The 24,626-nt window shown below is 36.9% G+C and overlaps 1 protein-coding gene across 2 annotated transcripts in view; it reads right to left on the reverse strand.

The window, feature by feature from the left end:
- PRIMA1 (proline rich membrane anchor 1) overlaps window positions 1–24,626 on the reverse strand; it is a 65,610-nt gene that overhangs the window by 36,070 nt on the left and 4,914 nt on the right. For both annotated transcript variants that reach the window (XM_026713421.2, XM_087922145.1), the window contains exon 3: window positions 8,862–9,009. In XM_026713421.2, coding sequence (XP_026569206.1) covers window positions 8,862–9,009 — 148 coding nt within the window. The remainder of the gene's footprint in view (window positions 1–8,861; window positions 9,010–24,626) is intronic.

Genomic DNA, 24,626 nt, shown 5'->3' on the forward strand with positions numbered 1-24,626 from the left:
GGCATCATACATTTTCCAGGAAGCAGACACTAGTCCTGATTGGTCTTGTGTGACTTTGCTTTCTACCCAACAATCTTTACCTAGCCAAGTTGACAATCAAGAGCAATTTTTATTTCACTAATAGTCCCAAACAGAGAAGACTAGGGCTGTTTCCTGAAAAATGTATTTTATTTATGAGTTGGTTTTACTTACGATTTATAAGGCTGCCTAATCATAAATGACTCAAGCAGCAAAAATATGTTTAAAAAGATCCAAAAGCTAAATAACATAAACAAGATTTCAGCTCTCCCAGGATTTTATTCTCCCTGCTGTGGTGATGAGGGATCATCTACCATTCTTCTTCCCTTCTTCAAACAGACCAGGTCTATAAGCAATCTTCCAAACCAAAAAGGATTGACTGGACAGAAGTAATAGGAAATGGTGGCGTTAAACTCATTAAATGGAGAATATCGGTACAATCTTTGAATTACCATAGAACTCCACAAGAAAAAAGGCCTCCATTCACTTTGATTTACATTGTTTTGGTAAATGTTTTGGTAAATGTTTAGCTTTACCACTTTGATGACTGAAGGGTTCCTATCATAAGTCTATTTGCTAAATTTGAATATGACATAATTTTTCACATTTTTTTAAAATTGTTTCATAATTGAAACAATTATGAAACTCTGCCAGAACAATCTGTACGGGCAGGGGACAATGAGGACAATGGCTTGGATCTTGCTTCTAAAGGGTTAGGCTTATGCCAATTAAGATCCATTTATTGTATAGCTGGACTGAGACAGTGCTTTATTCCTGATGCCAGCAGAGTCTAAAGATTACTTTGGATGGAAATCAACAGCATCTGACTCATCAATACCGTTCTCAGAAGAATTTGAACAAAGCAAATAGGCTCATCATTTTTTAAATTGAAACATTTTAAACCAAAATGGAATAAGCATTGCAAAAGAAGAGAAAACAACTCAAAGCAAGCTAACTGAGGAATTCAATGTAACTATTTAAACAGAGATTGAAGAACAGAGAAAATTTTTCATTCCACTCAACGAACATTAGAACCACCACCCATTTATTTGATCTATCTATCCTTTCCATCCACATCCCCCCTCAACCTCCATGCATATGCACCTTCTTTTCAGATAGTAAGCACATATATTTCAAGATAACCAAACCAAACGTCATGCTTTGTGTTGGAGTAGCTGCCTTTGCATTAGAAATTCACCACACAGAGATGTTGGAAAGGGAGGCAGCAATGAACTCACGTTGAAATCTACTGAAGTTTGTGAAATCCAGGGCATTTCTGGAGTTAAGCAGAAACTTCCTGACTGTGAGGAAGGACAATTAACCAGTAGAACAGATTGCTTTCCGAAGTTGTGGGTGCTTCATCATTGGAGCTTTTTAAGAAGAAACTGGACAGTCACTTGTCTGAAATAAGGGTCTCCTGCTTGAGCAGGGGTTGGACTAGAAGATCTTCAAGAACCCTTCCAACTCTATTCTGTAACTAAGCATCACTTAGGAGGCCTGGGGTAGAAATATAAAGCTGGATGTCATTTGTATACTGACAATATCTCACCCCCAAACCAACAAATCACCTCAACTCAGTCTCATCATGTAAATGTTAATAGAAGAGAACACCAAAATCCTGAGGCATCCAACACAGTAGAGGCCAGGGGCTGGATCTCTCTCCCTCTATCAATACCAGCTGGAACTGGCCTGGAGAAAGGAGGAAAATCAGCACAATACAGTACTATATACACCCAATTCCCAAAACCAGCCCAGAAGGATACCATGATCAATGGTATCAAACACTGTTCAGAGTCAAGAAAGGCCAGGATGGATGACACTCCTGCCAGAGGTCATCCATGAGTGTGATCAGTGCTGTCTCAGTCCCAAACCCAGGTCTGAACCCCAACTGAAAAAAGACTAGATAATCTGCTTCATCCAAAGTTCTCTGAAGCTGCTGTGCAATCACTCTCTCTAACTAAAAAGGGAAGACTGGAGATTGAAAGAAAGATTGTATAGACGAGTATAATGAAAAATGGGACTTATTTATACCGAATACAGTATGTTAAAAAGATAATCTCACAAATGTATTAGAAATACAGTATATACATAATATTTTGTGATGACCTGGGCACAAAGGCAACACAGTCAGAGGAGTCCCTTAATTAGCTCCAACTTTGCTCCCAATGTCCTGGTTACCTTCTGGCTGCAGAAAAACTCTCCCAGGAACAGCCTTTGGCTGCAGAGAATCAAGTCCAAAAAGTGGTCAACAAAAACTGTAACTATAAGTTCAATCAAGGCAAAATGAGGTAATTAGTCCAGCAGGGTAGGAGCAAGAATTCCAGACAGGAAGGCACGGCAATAACTCAACACGGTTGGGAAGACGCCAGATAACACAGATAACCAAAGTCAACAGAAGATAAACTCACATTTGTTCCCAGCAGCTGCATTTCTTTTAAACTCTCTTCCCAGCTATGGCTATTGAAGGGAATCATGCCCCTTTCCTCCCCTGTAAGCCACACAACCCACGTTGCTCTCTTCTCTGTTCCTCCCTGCGTAACCTAGGATGAAGAGGCAGTGGGCCTGGGTCTTCCTCTGAACTCCCTCTCCCTTGTTCTACCTCTTCCCTGCTCTGCCCAGCTGGACTTTGCCCTTCCCCAGTTTCCTCCACAGCCAATGGATCCACACTCCCACTGCTTGTCAGCTGTTCGTCTTCCTCCTCAGATTCAGACTCTGACAGGGGCACGACATATTTGCATTAGATAAGTATATATAAAATTGTAAGTGTTGTCTTTACTTTATGGAAACTTGGTTGGATGAAACCCACAAATGGAATATGCAGCTAGAGGGATTTAAATTATTTTTTAAAAACAGAAGTAATAAAAGAAGGAATGGAGTTGCACTCTATATAAGCAATAACTACATTTCTACAGAAATAGAGCAGAACAATGATGAAAACCGTCTTGAATGCATTTGGGTCAATATAAAAGAGGGAAAAATGACATTGCCATAAATGCACACTACAGGCCACCCAACCAAATAGAGGAAATAGATGAACATTTTGCTAGTCAGTTAACTAAGATATGTAGGAAGCACATCACAATAGCAATGAGGGACTTTAACTATCCCAACATCAACTGGGAGACAAACTGCACCAAATGGAGGATCAAACAGGTTCCTGACAAACCTAGCAGACGACTTTCATCTCCCAAAAAGTAGAAAAGGAAACTAGGGAGTCAGCCATATTGGACTTCTTTATGGATGGAAACCAATCAAGAAAAGAAGCAACCTAAGAAAAAATGTCCTGGCAGTTAGAACAGTTAATCAGTGGAACAACTCGCTTTCAGAAGTTTGGAATGCTCCAAAACTGGAAGTTTTTAAGAAAAAAAATTGGACAACCATTTGTCTGAAATAGTATAGGACTTCCTGCCTGAGTAGGAGGTTGGACTAGAAGACTCTAAAGTATCTTCTAACTCTGTTATTTGTCCTCATATTTCTTTACTTTTTTTGTTAAAGCATTTTATGTCTTTTGTTTCTTCTCTGACAATGTATCTATATCACCATCCTATCATTTTTGTGTGTTGTTTTCTTTTTTTGTTATTAATTAAGAAGCAATAAAAATGTTAATACTAATTATTGGTCAAGAGTTCAGGCAGTTTGCTAGATAAGGAACAATGGAATTGATCTGGGAAAACTGTAACTAAAGATCAGGACAATGAACAGGAAACGTATGAAATAGGAGAACTACATGGGAAATAAGGGGGAAAGAGGAACACGGTGATTAGCACTATGTTTGGAAGCATTAAGTTGGCAGAAAAGAGAGAAAAAAATAGTGCCTAGATGGGAAGCCATGTGACATTAGAATCTATGGGAAAATATTCACGAAACAAATAGTTGAGTGATAAATGCTGGAATACTGATTGCAGAAAAACTTCCTCCAAAGTTAAGACTGGCATAGAATGAATAATTTTTTCAGTATATAAAATTTTTTATCACTGTCACATTATCACAGCTATCAATTTCTGCTCTTTCTGACATTTTTTTCCTTCTTTGAGGCCTTCTGGGGGCCTGGAACTGGAACCCAAGAAGAGAGCTGGCAAAAGGAAGAATATTTGTTCAAAAATCCCAAGGAAGCAAGGTGGGTTGCAATATTTGCACCTAGTTTCCAAAACTACACCAGCTGCAAAACTATTCCCCATCTTACTTTCTTTCTGCCGAAATTACAGCAAAAAGTTTATATTCATTATTTAACAATGAAATTAATCTATGGTTTGTATCTTGACAGCTTGCCCCTTCTTTGGTAATAATGGAGTATGAGCTTCTTTGCTCCCTGTAATACTCCATTTATTGTATCCTTTAGTGCAGAATTGTGTTTGATCTCAGGAGGGCTGGGTTCAGGGGGGCATGACCAGCTTGATATCACTTGTGTCAGGGGTGCCTGTAGGGGCCCAAGTGCTCTGACGGCAAAAACAGGCTCCCGAGCTCTGTTTTCACTGGCAGAGGCACTGCAGGCCAGTCCTTCACTGGTTCCAGGTCAGCCCCGTGGGCCAGATTTAAGTCCCTTATGGGCCAGATGCTGCCCGCGGGCCTTGAGTTTGACACCCTTGCTTTAGTGGCTGAAGAAGTTGATCTTCAAAACATTTATAATATTGCCTTGTAAGGCCACCTGGACCTGGACCTGGACCTTTACCTGGTTTCATTTTTTTAATAGTTTCTGATATTTCAAAAGTAATTACTGGATCATTCATAAGCTATCTCCGAGCTTGTGAAAGTTTAGATAAGTGTTGTCTTTGCAGATATTCATCTACTTTATGCATATCAAGTTCCTGTTTCTTGTACAGATTAGAGTAAAATTTGTGAAAGGACTTTTTAATAAAATCATTATCTTTATCACACTGTCATCTTCATGGATTTTCTCAATCATTCTCTTTTCTCTTCCCTTTCTTCATTTATATGCCAGTCATCTTCCTGATTTGTTTGCAAATTCAAATGTCTTTGTTTCACATAATTCAATTTAGTTTCTATTTCTTGAACTGTTAAAACAGACAACTGTTGATGCAATGATTTAATCTGATGTACGTTTTTAGAGTCCATGGGTGTCTTTTGAAATTGAATTTCTTTCTTTCTAATTTCATCTAATATCTTTTGAATCTTTTCCTGGGATTTCTTCTTCTCTATAGAATTGTATTGTATAAAATAGCCTCTCTTAATTGCTTTACTAGCATCCCAAACAGTCATTAAATTTGTCCCTTTAGTTGGGTTACTATCAAAATATTCATTTAATTTCTTTTTACAGTCCTTTACAACCATTTCTTTTTGTAAAATAGGATTATTATGCTTGAGTTGTACAATTATACAACTGTCATGGGCAGACATTCATTCTTCATAGTGAGACTTTTTTCTTGCACCTGTTTTAAATCATATTTAAGCTCTGCCAGACCTTACTGGATTGGCTTCAAGAGTTATACCTGAGCCAGAATCTCTTAAGAAATTGGTAGAAAAATCCTCCTCCATCATCATTCCCAGCCTGGCAGATGATGATACAGCTGAAATTAAGCTAACTGTGGAATATTTAGGTCTAGTTGCCATTCTTTTGCTTGTTAAAGGCAAAATCGGTTTTATTTATCCAGGTCAAAAATTTTGTCCATACAGTCTGATAATTTAAAGTCTGAAAAACTTTTATCAGGAGTGGGGTGAGAGATGTGCACTGACAGCGCCATCTCAAACCTTTGGACAGCTTTCTTTGAAATACCACACAAGCCACACATAGGAATAATTATATACCAGAGGTGTCAAACTCAATTTCAGTGAGGGCTGCATTGGGGTTGTGTTTGACCTCGGGGGTGGGGGTGTGTGGAGTGCCATGGCCAGGGTAGGTGTGGCCAGCTTGACATCACTCATGTCAGGGTGGTCGGTGGTGGCCCAAGTGCTCTTCCAGCAAAAACAGGCTCCCAATCTCCGTTTTCGGCTGGGATGGCCTCCTGCCACCCTCTACCAGCCCTCCTGAGCTCAATTTTTGCTGGCAGAGGCATCATGGACCTTTGCTATTTCCAGGGCAGCCCTGTAGGCCAGATCCGGCCTGCAGGCCTTGAGTTTGACACCCGTTATATACAGAAGAAAATAAGAAAATCTGTGTTCAGAAAATATACTTACTAGCCCAGAGAAAAGTTAAATAATTTTTAACGTTATTTAAAAGGAATTATAAAGGAAATGGGGATTACTGGATGCAAATTTGCCCCTAAACAAAACAAAGGATGCAAGAAAAAAATTCCTTTGCAGTTTAATTTAGTTTGTGAGAAATTGAGGGAGGCAGCCCATTTGAACTCAGCAAAACAAAGTCTAATAACAAATAACTGTGAGAAAAGTAAATGTTCTAGATACCTGAAATTGTATTAACGTTGCTTGCTCTGACACATAAACACAAATATGTACTGAGGTATCTTGTAAACACAATTCCATACCTGTGACAGCTGTATGCAGAAGCAAATGTAGCAATCATTAACAATAATATTGCCTTTCTTACCATGCTAATCTGACACCAAAAAGAGAACAGCCATTTTCCATAGCAGGAAAGATATTTCCCATTTCATCTGTGTTAGAACACCATCCAATTACATATGCAAATAAATTCTGATTTAGCTGTTTTGCACTGAAGTCTCCCTTTGGAACCTTTTTCGTTGAAGCATAGCCACTTTGAGTGGAACAAATAAAATATCCTGGGAGAATAAGATTGTCTCCCATTGAATTCTCAATGCTGCTATTTAGTAGCTGCATGTCAGTTAAGATCTGGGAAAGGAAAGGTATTTTTCTGCAGGATCCTGGCTGCAGAATTCCCTTTTAGGCTCTCACAGAATTCTTAAAAATTGGAAGTTGAAACAAACCCTTCTGAAACAATACGATGACTTGTAATCGGTAATATATAGAAGATATCATGGTATACTGTCAGAATATACTTTTACTGGCTAAACTAGCAAAAGGAGCAAATCATGACTCAAGTTGCAAATAAGTAATGGTATCATTACATTTATACATGGGGCAGAGATTCAGGGCTTTGCAAGATACTAAATGAGTCCTAGAGGCAGGCAACAAAACTGTATTGAAAAAAGGGCTGAATTAGCCACATATTTTAAAACCCAAACTCTCCCAAATGTGAACGACAATCATTTGAACCATTCCAGAGTTTTCTTGGAATGGGCCTTTTTGCTCTTTTTTTTAAAAAAAAAACCCATTCAGCATTCCTGAGGCTAATAAGTAGCTGCATATTACATTAACTATTAATCTACCCTGTTTCTCCAACAATACAGCCTCCTCCAATAGGAAGTCCCAGCATATTTTATAGGCATGAAATGAAATTAAGCCCCTCACCCCAAATTAAGGCCTATATTAAAACATGCAAAATGGGGGGAATGGTGGGGGGCTTGCCATTAGGAAGTACTTTTGTTGCACACTCGGATATAGTGCTGCCTGCGTTGATCCCGATACGAAGTGCCCCACCAACGCCGAGGTCAACATCCAAGCCGTCGCTACCCACCCACCCAAAGATGCAAGGGGGGGAATTAAGTCACCCCCGAAAAGACAGCCTAGCCATTTTTTCGGGGCTCAAAAAAAATAAAATAAGACCCGGCCTTATTATATGAGAAACATGGTAGAATTAACCTAGGAAGATAAAACTATTTACACAAACTAAAATGAATGAGTCGCTTCATACCATATGACTTGGATAGCAATTCCCAAATACTTTATTATTCTCCTTTACCATAGAATAGGGGTGTCAAACTCACTTTGTCACGGCATTGTCACGTGATGTATCCGGCCCATGGGCTGGGAGTTTTTTCCCCTTTGCTAAACCGGGCATGGGCATGGCCAGCACGTGACGCATCTGGCCCGCGGGCCAGGAGTTTGACAGCCCTGACATAAAAGGACTCTGAGCAACTTCCATTCCCCTCTAAACATCAGAATAAACAGTATGCAATTATAAAACCTTCAGCACTGAAGAAAATTAAGCATCAAGCAAACATAGAAACAAACAAACAAAAAGCTACATATAATAGTTCCACTGCAGAGCTCTCTTAAAAAGCCATATGTTAATAGGAGTTTGTCTTTCTTGGAAGTATGCTCTTCCAAAGACGAGGTGATTAAAATTGAAAAAGCTGTATAATGCCTAAGAGAAGAGAATCAGAGACAGCCTACCTTTTCTGATCCTACCACATGGAGAGAAACTACAGGGAGAATTTGGTGCTGTGGATATCCAGGTCCTTTAAACATGAGAACTAGCATTTTCAATCACATTCAATTAATATCAAGTGGAGCTCTTAAAGTAGAAAGATTATATAAGGGAACTTTGATATTTCCATCACTATTTGAGAAGCTGTACTGTATACCAGGCTTCTCCAATCTTGGCCACTTTAAGGCTTGTGATATATCATGATATATAACTAGGCATCATTTACATACTGATGCTATAAATACAAGTCACCCAGGGCTGAAATTTGACTTGAAAGGGTTTAGATAATCTATTTACTTCAGGAGGTGGATGCAGATGCATTCACACACAAGGCTATGTGTAACATTAAATTTGACTGAACATAAATTGGGGAAATTATAAACTTATTTACATACTAGATCATGGCATCCTCATTGCATAGCATTCTTGCCATGTGGCATTATTCAAGGATTTGCATGTTAACTTTTTAAGGAAACAACCTTAAACAATCAACATTTGTCTATTTTGCCATTCTTCATCAGAAAAATATTACTACCTACCCATGAAATATTGCCTTCTTCCCAATCAGTGATTTAATAATCTTTCTGGTGCTCCTAGGCTTTTCTGAATATAAAGAGAAACAGTGGTAACCTCTACTTACATGAAACCCCAAGCAACCTTGGTGGTGGTGGTGGCGGTGGCGGTGGTGGTAATGGAGGTGGTCTACATTGGCAGATATGCTGGCAATTATCTGTAGCTTTCTCTACTAGAGGCTTAGTGCATGACTTCTGGAGTTCGCCCTGAGTAATCTGAAAAGAACGAACAAGCATTCAACTGATTATCTCTCTTCAATACTTGAACAATCAGCTCCATGTCTAATAAGCTTAGTCAGCAATTCATTTCTCATTTTTGTATATATGGCACCTTCAAACATGGTATGCGAAACTTCTATCTTTTAAACAGTAGTTTCCTATTTGTGGGGAAACAGAATACAGCATCCTTTTCATTTCTTTCTAAACTCTTCATTGTGTTTCTCCACTGTCTCTCTTTACTTTTTTATTTTCTAGCATACAAAAAGTGAATTTGTAATTGGGTAAATGGAGGGCATAGTCCTCTGATCTGAATCAGGACAGGGTTTGAAGTGGAAAATAGATGGTCTACATTGGCAGGTAACCTTTTGTCTCCCCTATAGCCTTAGTCTGGTTCAAGCTTCTTGCATTTGCCACTAGAAAAAAAAAAGGACTTACTTTCTTCATGGCTTTATATTCCCAGTTTGGCCCTATATCTTCCATTGCCTTACTTTTTGGTCTAAAATAGTTCCCCCCATTTTCTTTTACAGGTAGTCCTCGATTTAAAACCACAATTGAGTCAAAAATTTTGATTGCTAAGCAACACAGTTGACCCATTTTACAACATATCTTGCAACAATTGTTAAGTGAATCACTGAAATAAAGTTAGTAACATGGTTGTTAAGTGTTATGCTTAACACTTAACTATTGCGTGAAAAACAGTTGTAAGTCATTTTTTAAAGTTGCCTATTTCAAAATAGGTTGGCCCCATCATAGCCAATCTTCTCCGTTTCTCAACTTGACACACTTTGTCGGGGGGGGGAGGCAGCTTTAGAATGTCAAACTGGACATCAGCAACCTATCTTGTGGGAACCGAGGTAATCCCAACAGGTGCTGGCCAGAGACGAGTAGGGGATTCCAAGGAGAGGCCAGAACACCTAATTGGACAACGTGACCTGTGACAAGGAAGGAGGGAGCTGTCTAATCTTTAATTGTACTGGAAGTGTGGGAAATAGCCAGAGTTGGTTTACTGTAAAGGATCTGACTGACAAAACCCAAATGAGTCAGCACTCCGAGACTGTCAGTTTCCTCAAAGTTCCTCAAATAACTTCTTTATTGAGTACCTCATTTTGGCAAAGATGATCTTAAAACCAGCTCTGGCTATTTCTCATGCTTTCGGTACAATTAAACATAAACAGCTCCCTCCCTCCTTGTCACCTTGTCCAATTAGGTGTCCATCATCCTGAAGTACCGCCAAAGCATTTGTGCACACTCCCTGGATCCAAATGCAATGCAAGTCTATGCTTTATATAAACAGCTTACAAGAACAATTCCAAAATGAGAACCTGGCTGATCTAAACTCTAGCAGGGCATTATGGGAAGCTCCCAGCAATGCCTGATAGGGATTTCACAGTTCCTGTATCTTCACAGGTCACTGGATCAAACACAAAGAACATGGTATTATCTTGCCAAAGATTGAAATAACACCTAAACATAATAAAAAAAAAGAAACAAAGGTTTAAATAAACCTCAAGCAAACTAAAAACAATTTTGTCTTTGATTATGGTAACAGGGAGGGAAAATTTAAAGTTAACACATTATAATGGTCATCTGGTGGAATTTTTGTTTTATATCATGAAAATGGGAGGAAAGGAGCAGTCTATAGAGTGCAATGAATTCTTCCCTGCAAGATCAGGAATCAGGAAAATGAACTGTCATGGTCTCTTGAGAGATATAGAATGTTGAACCATGATGAATAGTCACAGATTCATACAATTCATAAAATCATGACACTGGATTGGGTTATTAGACCATCAAATCTAATCTTCTGATATAAAGGAGGAATTCAAGTTAAAAGTTCTCAGATAGCTGGCTTGACTCATTCAATGAAATGTATATTATTTTTGGTCTGAAAGTTGCTGAAATGTGTATGGAAGTTGTTAAGTGGGAGTGCTAGGCTATGCACAAATTACATTGAAAGCATTATCTTAGCTATTGAACAAGGTGTCCTGCTTACGGTATATATGGTTCTAAACAACCAAGACCAGGATAGCTGACATATGACTTACCCTGATATAAACAGGTAGTCACTCCAATTGGAACCAGGATTATCACTGCTCGGCAACGCAATTGTAAAGCACAATGTCATGTGACCACATCGCTTACTCACAACAATCCTGGCAGTTCTGGTTGCTGTTGGGAGCCCAAAATGTGGGAAGAGTTGGGAGTCCTAGGTAAAAGACCACAGGGGTACTGCTGCCAGGATGGCGGGCAGGCATTGAGAAGGCTGGTGCAGGCCACGTGCAAGTCAAGGAGGCTCTGGGCAGGCCAGTGTAGGTCATATGCAGCCATGGCAGATGATAAAGTGGTGGGATTTACCAAAGCAACTTGCAACCTTTCCTGCTGATTGCAGAAAAGATTGCAGAAAAGGTTGCAAATGATCAGATTACCATGGCTCCCTGCAATTATCACAACCTACTCCCTGCAATTATCCAACCTACTCACCCAACCATAGAGGTGCCACAATGGTCAGAACTTTGAAGAGTGGTCATACGTCCATTTTTTTCCAGTGCTTTTGAAATGATTTCTGAATGAATGAATGTAAGTTGTAGACTATCTACAGATAGTCCTTGATTTACGACAATTGAGTCCAAAATTTCTGTTGCAAGCCATACATTTCTTAACTGAATTTTGCCCCATTTTATGAGCTTTCTTGCCATAGTTGTTAAATGAATAACTTCAGTTGTTAAGACTCAGTTGTTAAATGAATCGGGTTTCTCCATGCACTTTGCTTCTCGCAAAAGGTGATCACATAATTCTGAGAAACTGCAACCATCATAAATATGAATCATTACCAAGGGTCTGAATTTTGATCACTGACCTTGGATATGCTGCAGTGGCCATAAGTCCCTTTTTTCAATGCCATTGTAACTTTGAACAATCACTAAATGAACTGTTCTAAGTCGAGGACTACTTGTATACCTAAATAATATCTAATCAATACATAATCAATAAACTAACCCTTGAGTTTTTAATAAAAATATCATGAAAAATGAACTGCCCATGGTAGATTGATTAAAAATTGGAGGGTCTCTTATCCATCGATGTGTTTATCCACAAGTACGTAGGGGATATAATATGGGTACCTTTAAAAATATCATATGTACTAGCAAGTAAGCTTATCTCTGGATATGCCAAAACCATTTTGGGGGATGTATTTTGGCACCTAAAATTCTTGGCTTAGCCTCAAGTATATACAATAAGTAAAAAAAATACATTATAATGTATATAAAAATTAACTGCAGACTGTATTTTAAAGACAGAAGAGTGCTTCTTTGTCAGCAATATTTCTCCTAAACAATACTTGGTGTAGTAAATTCATATAACACCTAAAAAGAACTGAAAAATGCTTTCTTTCTCCATACTATTTTATAGTATATGTTTTCACCAATAAATTAACCGAAATTCACACCATGAATCAACTGACATTTTGTAAGTCAGATGACAAATTTATGGCAGAATTCCAGAATCTATTCCTATACCCTTATTTTGCTTGTTTGTATGTACTGTATATATTTGCATATATAAATAATATATTCACAAGACGTACAGCTGATTAGTGTTGATTTCATAGCTGATAGGGTTATTTTCCCATTCTAGGTACAGAACTCTCTCCAAACTCTCAGCCAATAACACATTAAAAGGATACCACTCTGAGAAGGCTGTTGTCAATCATCACTCTTGGGAAAAGGCAATGACAACACAAAGAGAACCACAATGGGTATACAGCTTTCAGCCGCATTTCCTAAAAGTGAGGCAAGAAGCATGATGCACGTTCATAAAATCTCTGAAAACGCATCTTAATTGCATTGCAGGGAGTAAAACCCTTCAAATTGAAATAAAATAGTTTTCAATCAATATGTCTAGGATTATGTGAGGATCACATGATAACGGGATTAAGTTTCCTCTTTTTTTCTATAGTTTACAATCAATATCTAAAGTAGTTTATGCAAATCTGTTAAAGTTTACATTTTGCCAAATACTATGATTAATACGTTACTAAACTGAAGTGTGAAACTAATATATGTATCAATAAGAAATTAAGACACATGTATACGTATTAACTCCATTTAGACCAAAATAGGAAAATATGAAGAATGATATTAGCAATTACTCCTGTGGTTATTTTATTTAACTCATTATATGATTACTATATAATATTAATCTGTTGAAAATAAAACGTTGTGATTTCTTTGATTTTGCTCTAACAGCAACAAAAGTATATATACAGCTGTACATTCCTCTATTAAGGGCGGAGGAGAAAAAAACATCTAAGAAATCTACCAGTACATTGGTACAATGCAAATCATCCCATGGCCAGATGAAGGAAATTAAAGTATTTTTCCTTTGATCCCTTGGAGGTAGCATTTTATATCTTAAGTACCTGCAATTTTTTAATGGTAGGCTTAGCTGAACTACAAAGAAACTTGAAACTACATGTAAGAAATCTTTAGTGTTTTAAAACTGCATGTTGAAACCTATTACTAAACTTAGAGAACCCAAATTTATTCATAAAGAGTGTGCCAGCCCTTCTCTTAAGATAAATTTAAAAAGCCATTTCATTAGGGAACCCTCAATAACTGAAGGATTGTTTGAATACTACCAATGCAGTATCATTCATCTCTTAAGCAGATTTAAAAAAAAAAAAAACAGGAACAAACCACACAACCCATCTCAGGTATGTTATGGTTAATTTTAACTACATCTCAGTATTATACCTAAACAATGCTCATTTACAGTGAACAATCCCATCATACTACACATAAAATTGAAGGTAAAGTAGACTGTTATACACAGAAGGATGGCAAGCTAAGTAGCATAACCCAAAAGCAAATAGTAAACTCTCCAATGGTGTGTAAACCAGTGTTTCTCAACCTCAGCAACTTTAACATGTGTGAACTTGTAGATGTGGCTGAGGAATTCTAGGAGTTGTTCCACACATCTTGAAGCGGCTGAGGTTGAGAAACACAGGTGTAAAGAACCTGGTGACAGTTGTCAAGAACAGACTCTTTGGCTTAAGCCATGGGTGTCAAACTTGCCGTGTCACGTGACATTTCGTAACGTTTTTCCCATTTGTGGAGCTGGGGTGGATGCGGTCTATGTGTGACGCATCTGGCCCATGCTTCTAAGCAAAGACTAAATTATGTTGCTTGAATCTTTTACTGCTGTTGTCTCACCAATTGTTTCAAAAGGCCCTCCAGTTTCAGCTCTGGTTAGGGAGGCCACATCTTACTTGTGTAGATTCTGGCTCTCATTTTTCCCTATTGACATTCCAGCGTGAGGAACCACCTCTATTTTCTGACTGGATAATTGGTTGATTCAAAGCCAGGTAACCTAGAAGTTTCTTAGTATAAGCCTGATAAAGATAGCTCAGCATCACATTTCTTGTCTTTCTCGTTTTACTCCAACACCTACAGTCTCCTTTATCTTTTCCAACACTAACACTTTCTTCTCCACATCAACGTAGTCTTTAAACTCAGCAAGCACTGGGTCTGCATCCATACATTCCCTGCTGATGTAGCTAATTCACAAGAATTTTCCCTTCTCTGCTCTGCATTCTGAAACAAGAGAATAAATTGATCTGAGTATCACAAAGTAATACACAAAATATTATGACATACTTTCAGATACTTGACAGTACTCTTACGTTATTTTGTAAAAATTTTTGTAAAAAATTTTGTAAAAATTTTGCATGGCCAAATATTTAATTGAACATACTGATAAGCTCCAAATACTACTTTTCTCCCTGAACTGGGCTGTTAAGATTAGTATTTATCAATAAAAAAAATTGGGGGAGTGGGGAAATCTTTGATTTTTTTTAAAAGGTTGAAATAGGTATACAAAATTTTGGCTAGTCTTTTTTGCTCTATTCCTTACCAAAGTCCTATAATTAAAAAGTAATAATGAATTAAAAATCTTTGCCCTACATCTTTGGTAATGCCATCACCTCAATATCATGTCCTCTACAAATACTGCAAATACTGAAAAAAGTACATGAAACTTATTCCCAGATGCAAAAAAGTTTCTTCACTCTTAATGCAGGAAGCTGGGAGCACAAATCCAAGACCTGATTTTCCTCCCTAAAAGCAAGCTTCTTTTCTTACCTTGGTGGGAGAGATCCATATGATCCTACAATCTTTGCTGCACAGGCTATAAAATGTAGCCCCAGTAATAGAATACATTAAAAAAATAACTGTTTTAAATATTTTTAGTGAAGTAGATGATAAATATTTTAAAGTAAATGAGACTTTCCTAATCAGCACACTTATTGTCATATAATTCAGAAAAATGAAGAAAACAAAACCACATCTTTTTATAAATAAAAACAAAAATTTAAAAGTCAGAGCACTACAATCTTCTATGGCAAGCAGAGATTGGGACAGAAACCAGTTTCTCTGAGATGTTTTTAGATAAAAATTGCAAAGGAATGAACATTCTAGACCAGGGCTGTCAAACTCATGGCCCACGGGCCGGATGTGTCACGCACTGGCCATGCCCAGGCCCGGTTTAGCGAAGGGGGAAAAAGTCGTGATATGCCACACAATGCCCAACGATGCGAGTTTGACACTCCTACTCTAAACGTAGCTTGCTTAATAAAGGCAAATATAAGCAAGCAGATTATATAGGCTGGAGAATTCTGGAAGTTGGAAATCCACAAGTCTTAAAGTTCCCAAGTTTGGGGATCCCTGATACAGGCAGTAAGAAGAACTAAGTAGTAAGAAAGTCTTGAAGAAAGCTCTTGAAGTAAACTGCTGTAATGTTATAGGCAGGCACAGCCAACTTAGTCTAAGGTAGTCAGAACTTGTCCTTATCTATGGACAACGAATGAATGTCTATAAAGTATGTGGGTGCCTGAGCAGGGGGTTGGACTAGAAGATCTCCACGGTCCCTTCCAACTCTGTTATTCTTTTCAATCTTCCAGAAGAGCAATATGCACATGATATAATGTACAAATGGCCATTAACCAAGCATTACTTGAAGATAAGAATACTAATAAGATTTCAAAATAAAAAATATGGAAATTATTAGCGATCCAGGTTATTACATATAACCGTGATGGTGAACCTGCAGCACACAAAGCCATTTGTGCCAGCACGTGAGCCACAGGCAAACTTATCTTACTGAACATGCGTGTGCCTCACAGCTGATTTTTGGCCTCCCAGATGCTTGAAAAAAGCCTCTGCAGACTTTGCAGGGTGAATAGGCCCATTTTGTCACTTCCTGTAATACTGGAAGTGATGAAATGGGTCTATTATTCGGTCTGCAAAGCCTGCAGAGGCTTTTTCAAGCTTCTGGGAGGCCGAAAAAGGCCTCAAACAGGCCAAAAAACAGCTGAGGTACAGTGCAGGTAAGGGGGCAGCAGGGGGAATGGCTGGAGGTGATTGCATGTGCATGTGCAAGGAGCGGGAGGCACGCATTGCCTTCTGGGTGCTGGCATGCGAGCCTAATTTTTGGCACAGGAGTGCATAGTTTTTGGCATAGGAGCCCCAAAAGGTTAGCCACCACTGACATATAACCTCAGTACATACTTACCTCACACAAAATGTCAAGGATTGTTCTCTCCTATTCCGGAATGCAATAGAAAGTGAGCAATCACATTAGATTGTTCAAAAGGCAGATTCTGACTCAATGTCAGAAGAAACCATTAAGAAGAATTTAGTAATGAAGCTAGTTACCCCAAAAGTAGTGGAATAACTTCAACTGTGTTTAAGAGACTAAACAGTCACCTCTCTGGGATGCTTTAATATGAATTCCTGCACTGCGATAGTGATTGGATTTGATGGCCTAAGTGACTGTTTCCAACTCTACAATCTTATATAGATATAAAATCAGCTTCTTCTAATTTTTAAGCGGTTGAAAAAACTCTACTTTGGCTTCTTTATTTAAAATTGAATCTACATTATTGCTAGAAATCTGACAAAGCATAATGATTCATATCACTGCTCCTTTCTTTTATGCCCACGTAAGATGTCTCCACTTTTGGCAGATTAGAAGGTCTCAGAGCATTTCCCCCTAATGAAAGATTTTACTAAATATAGGTCTGTTCCCAATCATATAGCTCATTTTGATTTTTAATGTATACCAGCAAATATATAACTAGCATACATTTAGCTTACTGCTAAAGTAAGAATTCTTTTGCATGAAGTCACAACTGTGTGTTTAGCTACTGATTAGAATTTGCTCCCTAGATGTTTTGGTGACATTTCTTATCAGAGGAAATAATACTGAACTTGTTCCACTACAACTTATCCTGACTGAACTTCTTTATTCTGAATCACATATGGTTATCAACTGATGGCAATATAGTATCTGAATCTCTGTAAACACTTAATTATTGCAATATTTTAAATAAATGTGCTTTGTGAAGTGACCAGGAACCACCTGATATCAATCAAGGCCAATGCCACATTCTTTCAAAAACTCTGTATAAAGGAAGCTAAAATGACAGTGAAAATGATTACTCACATTCTGGGTTTTAAGGGGTTTTAATTGTCTACAATATGGTCAATTAGGAGATGTATTTAAAACAAGAGAGAGGAAGAATATACAAACCTAATAATTTTTCCCCTTTTCTTCTTCAATACTTTTTGGTATTTAACCTTCAATAAATTTGTTTTGTTTCCCTTATTTTTCCTTCTCTTTGTCTCTCTCTTTATAGACTCTAATTAATATGCATTAAACTGAAATCTTTATTATGCAGCAATTATTTTGCTCTACAATAATTGAAGTAGTGTTTTTATTATCTCCTATATAAAAAGTCTAACAGTTTTATGGTTGTTTTAGTGATATCCTAAACTGCAATTAACATTGACAGAATATTTCCTGTTTTGTTTATATTTAATATTCTAATTCAACGTTTCTTCATCTTTCTCTCTCAGGACCTTCTCATTTTTAAATATTCTGGAGGATCCCTAAGAAGCTTTTGTTTATCTGGGTTATATTTGTATTTTTATATTAAAAATTAAAATTAACACTTTTGTAGCCACTATCACTTCTCATGATTATTTGTTGGGATTTTAATGTTGTATTATTTTTCAACTTAGGCTGGCAAATAATTTTAATTTTGCAGATCATTGAGAGGATCTTGCTGGACTCCCAGGGGATCTAGAACTATGCTTTAAAACAGTGCTCTAAATTATTCAACTAACAAAATTTTAACTTTATTTTTTTATTTCTTAAATTTATTTGTCACCCATCACATTACAAAGTGATATTTAATACTGTAAAATATCATTGTATGGAAACAATGTAATGTATTGAGAGATATAACAATATAATAGAGGGGGAAAATAAACTGAGCTTATATTAGTTTATGTCCTACGTAACTATCAGAATATTAGTGCATACTCTTATTCTGTCAATTTACCTAACTCCTTTTAAAACTAGTAGCCATGTGGTGATGGGAAAATTAAGTTTAATTAAGTTTTATGTGAAGAACCTGTCCTTCACTTTGCTGAATGAATTAGGCCATTTTGAATGTTTACCCACATCTGTCTTCCCCTTTATATTGTGTATGACCTTCATCCTTCAAATTTGGTCTCCCTATCCATTTCCCCCCTAAACTAAATGAAACATGCCTGGAGCTTTCCTGGGTGTTTAATCATGTCCCTTAGTGGGAGCAGTCAAGTGAGCACCTCCTTCAAAATTATTGCATCTTCTTGGGAGATTTAGGGGAGTATTCTGAGGCATGTATCTGTATTACCCACAATTACCATTTTGTCCTAGCAACTTTGGCACTAATTAACTCTTCCACTTGCAATGTTCAAGAAACATTGTTGGATAAGGGAAGAGGTTAATAGTCTATATCCTGCCAAAAACTAGGAGGAGCCTGGCAGCCTGTTCACACATTTTATTAAAAGGCATAAGCACCCAACACATCTGTTGACATGAACTGCAGTACAGAGTGCTTATGCCTTTTAATAAGTAGGAGTCCAAAAAGGGTTACCACGATTTTTGTAATGTTCAGGAGGATTCTGTCATACTAGAATACCTATGACAATGGCCAGGGCATTAGGACATTTTTTTTTAAAGTAAGCCCTTGGCAAGTAATCTGTAATCTACAATTTCATCATATATTAGAATAGCTCAGCCAGCATCTGAGGCTGCATACCCAATAGATCTGCATTTCTCTCAGCTTGTTCACAAAACTCCAGCACTCTGCAATCCTCTTAGGTTAAATTCTGTAACAGATTGTTATTAACAGGGTTAATTATATTAGTTATTGCACTGTTGCCAGTGCAAACTAGCTGAAGGAATGACAGAGAAAAATCAAGTGGTAATTCTAACCTGAATAAAAACTCTAAAATAAAGTAGTGTTTTGAACCATTAAAAAAATCTTAGACTTCAGAGGTACAAATTTAATACCAGAAAGGACAAATATTTTAAGATGTTTTAAAAAGAAGCCACTATTTATTAACTGATGAGTGCAAGAGAAAGAAACAATGCAGAGAGGGGTCATAAAAGTCAAGATGGCATCTATGACTGAGTCATTGGAGCAACCATTTTTCTCATTTCCCCCAACGCTTTTTCCACAAAATTCAGACTCTTTTGCTTTTAAGATTATGTTGTGCTATGGAATAAATTTGAACTTATTTGACCCTTGGTGGTGCAGTGGTTAGAGTGCTATACTGCGGGCCGACTATTGCTGACTATCAGCTGCCTGCAATTTGGCAGATCGAATCCCACCAGGCTCAAGGTTGACTCAGCATTCCATCCTTCTGAGGTGGGTAAAATGAGGACCCAGATTGTTGGGGGCAATATGCTGACTCTATAAACCGCTTAGAGAGGGCTATAAAGTGGTATATAAGTCTAAGTGGTATTGCTATTAAGGAAAAGAGAATAGCATTATTCAATCAAGTACCTCCAAAACACTTTCCTTCACCCCAGATCACTGTTTTCTGCTTGTGTACACAGTCTGAACTAGTTATGAAGACATTTTGTATGTACCTATTACAAGATAAAAATATCAGCTGCTACAGTCCTGAGGAGAAGGACTTTCTTTAGTTGGAGAAGTAAAAAAGCTCTTTCATATCAACAAAGGATTTTCTTTCAGTGCAACAGAAGGTCCCAGGAGCCATTTCTTTGAGGGGAGGAAGGGTTATGCTCATTCATTGTTACTCTTTCTCTCTGTCTGCTACAATCCTAATAATTAACTCAGTCTGCAGCTACAATTTGCATTTAAAATGCAAAGCCATGTCCAATATAGCCTTGAAAAAAAAGAATAAAGAGTTATAGGACAGTAAAGATTACTTTACTTGCCCAAATAGTGTTTTAAGGTTAGAATGATTTGCAGAAGGAAACAGTTTCTATTTCCACTTTAACCTCCCTCCCAACTAGCCTAAATCACATTTTTTTTTCCAGAAAGAATTCAGACTATTTTCAGTTTTAAGCCTGGAAATTTGCTGCCAGGTTTCCATTTTGTTGAGCAATATCCCAACTAAACAACAACAAGCTGAAGAGAATTAACACAGTGATGATAATAAAAAGATGATATCCAGAAAGGAAAAGGGCCTTGGATAGAAGCACTCATTTAAGTAATATTCATATAATTAAGTATGAAAACAAGGTTACATTATCTCATGTTCACATTGCTCTTTTTGAAGATTTATAACATCTGAATTCTTTAGAGACATTCTCTCATTATCTGTAAATAAGGACCAGTTCTGATCAGCTTAGACTTAAAGTGGCTGTACCAACTTATAACTGTTGCAGTTTACTTCAGAACTTTCTGAATCTGCAGATAATAGGAAGAATTAGATAGCCTTGAAGAAAGTTCTGAAGTAAACTGCAACAGGAATCTGCTTGTTTCATATATTTCCCATTATTTACAAAGCTCCCACCATAATTCTTATTGTAAAATCAAAAAGCCTTTCAAGAATGTTAAAATGCTATTTGAGCTCTTTCAGGATGGAGATAGGAGTAGTCATATCACATATATACAGAGAGGGAGAGAGAGGAAGAAACAGGCTGACAGAGACTGAAACCTGTCCTTTTGGAAATCAAACTTGAGTAGCATAATTTTGGGCGTAGTCCTCTCTTGTTCTAAATCATAATTAAACAAGATTTAGTCATTTATACACCAACTTATATGTTATCCCATATCGACAGTCTATTGATTTTCCCACTAGGACCAACAAATAAAAATTAACACATTAACTCCAGAGTTTATAAAGAAGTATTAGTTGTAAAAACTCTCATCAAACCAACCAAGACAGTTCAGATCAAGGTGGCCTTTGGAGATTTATAGCACATCTGCAAGGAGAAAGGAAAATTTTAGAAGCTCAATGGATTTCAAACTAACAAGGAAGTGGTTTTTTTAATGGAAGTGGATGCTTTCAGTCTCTCTGCAATAGCACAGGCCCAGTACATGATCCATATTCATCTGTGTAATTTTATGATATAGTTTAATGGTGAGTAGGGAAGGTGAACTGCTGCTTTGGTGTTTTTTGAATCATTGCTCCCAGTCTCCATAATTGATGGCTATTGCAGCCCATTTTTAGGAATCTACCCACACTGAAAAGTATTGAATTGCCTACTCCAATTCAGTCATCTATAAAATTGAAATGGTAATAGCATCACAGAATTTAGGCAAATCTGAATTACAGAGTACCATCATCCATAATCCATTTCCATCAACATCAATTACATGACTGTTTATCACTACTAATTTCTATCTACACTGTTAGGTTTTGCCACATAGCATTGGAAGAGTCTGGATCTTGTCCAAGACCTTATCAAACTTGTGTGTGCTGGTACAAATTCTTACAAGCCCAAGGCAATGGAGCTACATTTTACCTAAAAATGAAGCATGAAACTCATTCTCTGCCCCCTGTTGTCCTTTTCATATTATTGTATCCATAACAGAAATTATATACTGCAGGTTTTCCCTGCTGATAGTCTTAAATGAATTTTCAACTGATACGAATGAACCGAAATACAGTATTTATTTGTCACTAACTGTGAGGATATTACATTTTAAAGTGTCTAATATTTCTAATGTTTTTAATTTGCCGAATAACAAATATGTTCTTGATTATGAAGTTTGCATCAAAAGAGCAGCAGCATAGAGCAGCAAACAAGGGAAGGACAAGCAACACATGCTCAGTTAAATTTTAAAAGGCTGTTGTATCCATATCCCTAATACTGCTTCAAGCAACTGTTTTATCTCAATTAGTTGTGCTTTCAAGAAGCAAGAAGGAAGTCACGCAGATGACGTTTTGACATTCCAAAGGCCTTCAAAATTAACATACAAATATGGATATTTTGAATTTTATAAAGCATGGTGGCTCCTAGCATTCAGCAAAAGGGAACAGAAATCCCTTGGAGATTCAGCCAGCATTCAGTCCTTGACCCTCTTTTTAATCAAAGTGTATCCCATTCAACTGAAACATCAAGAATATCACAGAATTCTATATGATCTTTCACTGATCTGAAAGATAGTACTATAGTATTTTTTAAAATCTCTGGTGGGATAATCCATCATTTAAATTCTACAGGAATCTAGTTCACAAACTCATGTTGTATGGTGGTTAATTTTATTTTGATAATCCAACATGAACCAAAAAAAATGCTTATGTTGATAAAATCACATTTAACAAATCTAATGCAAACACTTTTCTCCCAGGCATAATCTAAATAACAAGCCCATGTATATATTCCCATTAAAGTTATTCCATTAATATTTTTGCATAACACTAAAGGGTCCTATGAGCTTGACTCCTGCTGATAGACCTTTCACTATAGTTTTCTTGATAACAAGAAAAATATACATCTCTATGTGCACTTTGAGAAGCACAAAAGCAAATAAAAATAGATATTGTCCCATATTTTGTATTTTAAAATGCTTTGATTTTACTAATTCAATATATTATTGTTTTGTATAATGTATATTACCTACAAAGCTTATATAATAGTTGCTTTATGTAAGTTTTAATTGTTGATTCAAGGGTAGTTGGTTTAAAAAAGCAGTTATTTTCTTATAATTATATCTGCCTTGTAAACATGCCCGGTTTTCAATTATGTAAGCTAATTTAGCCATCCAGATTCTAAAGCATCACAGGCAGCAAAGTGAGAATCTTATTTAGCAGTTGGACAACTGATAGATCTAAAGACCAACAAAGAGAAAGTTAAGCCAAATAATTTAAATATTAACATGTTACAGTCTGCCACATTTATAAGAGCAAAACTTCATTTTCTTTGGCCTCTGAGTACTCCAGTTATCAATGACCCCATCAAGACCAAGTTAGATTGACCAAGCAAAGAATCGACTCTAATTAATTGGGCTATACTGCTGCTACCCCGAAATAGATGATTGGTATCCTACTTACTAAGATTCATTTCTGAACACTACTTTAATATTGCTGGTATTATTAAGAATTCAATACTGTCAGCACAACTGCAGCCTTTGCTGTTATCCCTATATGTATTTATAATGATCGCTAGTCACCACATATAAATATCAAGATCAAACTGCATGGCAAATTGAAACCAGAGAGCTGACAAAGCTGACTCAGTCTGCATTCAATTCATAGTTGCATCAGATCTTGTGCCAAAATGTTAATAAAATTAGGCTATTTGGAAAAACCTTGCTCACTGCCACTACTGTCATGAGTCTTGGAAAGCCCTCTTCTTTTCAACACAATCAAGGATGAAGTCCTGCTCCAAATGAACAGACTGCATTTTGTAGGCATTAAGCTCGAGAGCGTTGAGCACTTAAATATGCTGGAAAAGACTTGGATCCCTTGCATATTGTAACTTGCATCTGTTTCAATGAGGCAACTAATGCTGTAGTTTTTGAGGTTTGGATTTTGTTTAGAAAATTTGGGATAATGCAATAAAAATAGTACTATGGAGGATTAACAATGAATATCATAAAATGTGAAGGACATCCAGGAATATAATTAAAACAAATGAACAAGCACTGTTCATAAGTAAAAACAATATAATACTATCTATGTATGGATTCATGCAACATATATTAGAACTGAATTAAATATCCAAAGCCTAAAATCAATGCCAGAATGCCAGAGGTGCCTTTATATAAGAGACATATTTCTTTGAAAAGAACATCATTGGAGTGTAAAAAATGTGTGATACAGTTAGATTATTAAACTTTCCTTGTTATGGGAGCTTCCCTAAGTAACACTACCCACATATAGCATCTAATTTATCTTAGTTCAATTAAGTATTTTGCCATTAAATATACAGATCAGTTATGAAAGACGAAATGCCAAAATTAAATAGGAGATGCATATAATTTATCCAGAGGTTGAGCTCCTAAACATAGTCTCCTTTTGAACATTATAAACTTTAAAATATTTAGAACTTCCTAGGTCAACTAAAACATAATCTGATTCAACACAGAAAATTTCCAGACTAAAAACTTTGTTCAGAAACACTTGCCCTAATATGAAAAGCAACTCCATCACTTCACTCAAAACTTCAATCGAAACTAGAAAATCTTTTCTGATGGCAGTTCTTGGTCTGATTCTTTACCTTATTTCCATTCTTCTTGAGCCTCTTCTCTTCTCTTTATATTTTTATATGATCCTTTGAAAACTTATTTGCAAATAAATCTA

This window comes from Pseudonaja textilis, chromosome 1, assembly GCF_049901715.1.
Source record: "Pseudonaja textilis isolate UNSWEBS1 chromosome 1, rPseTex1.2, whole genome shotgun sequence".
NCBI lineage: Eukaryota > Metazoa > Chordata > Lepidosauria > Squamata > Elapidae > Pseudonaja > Pseudonaja textilis.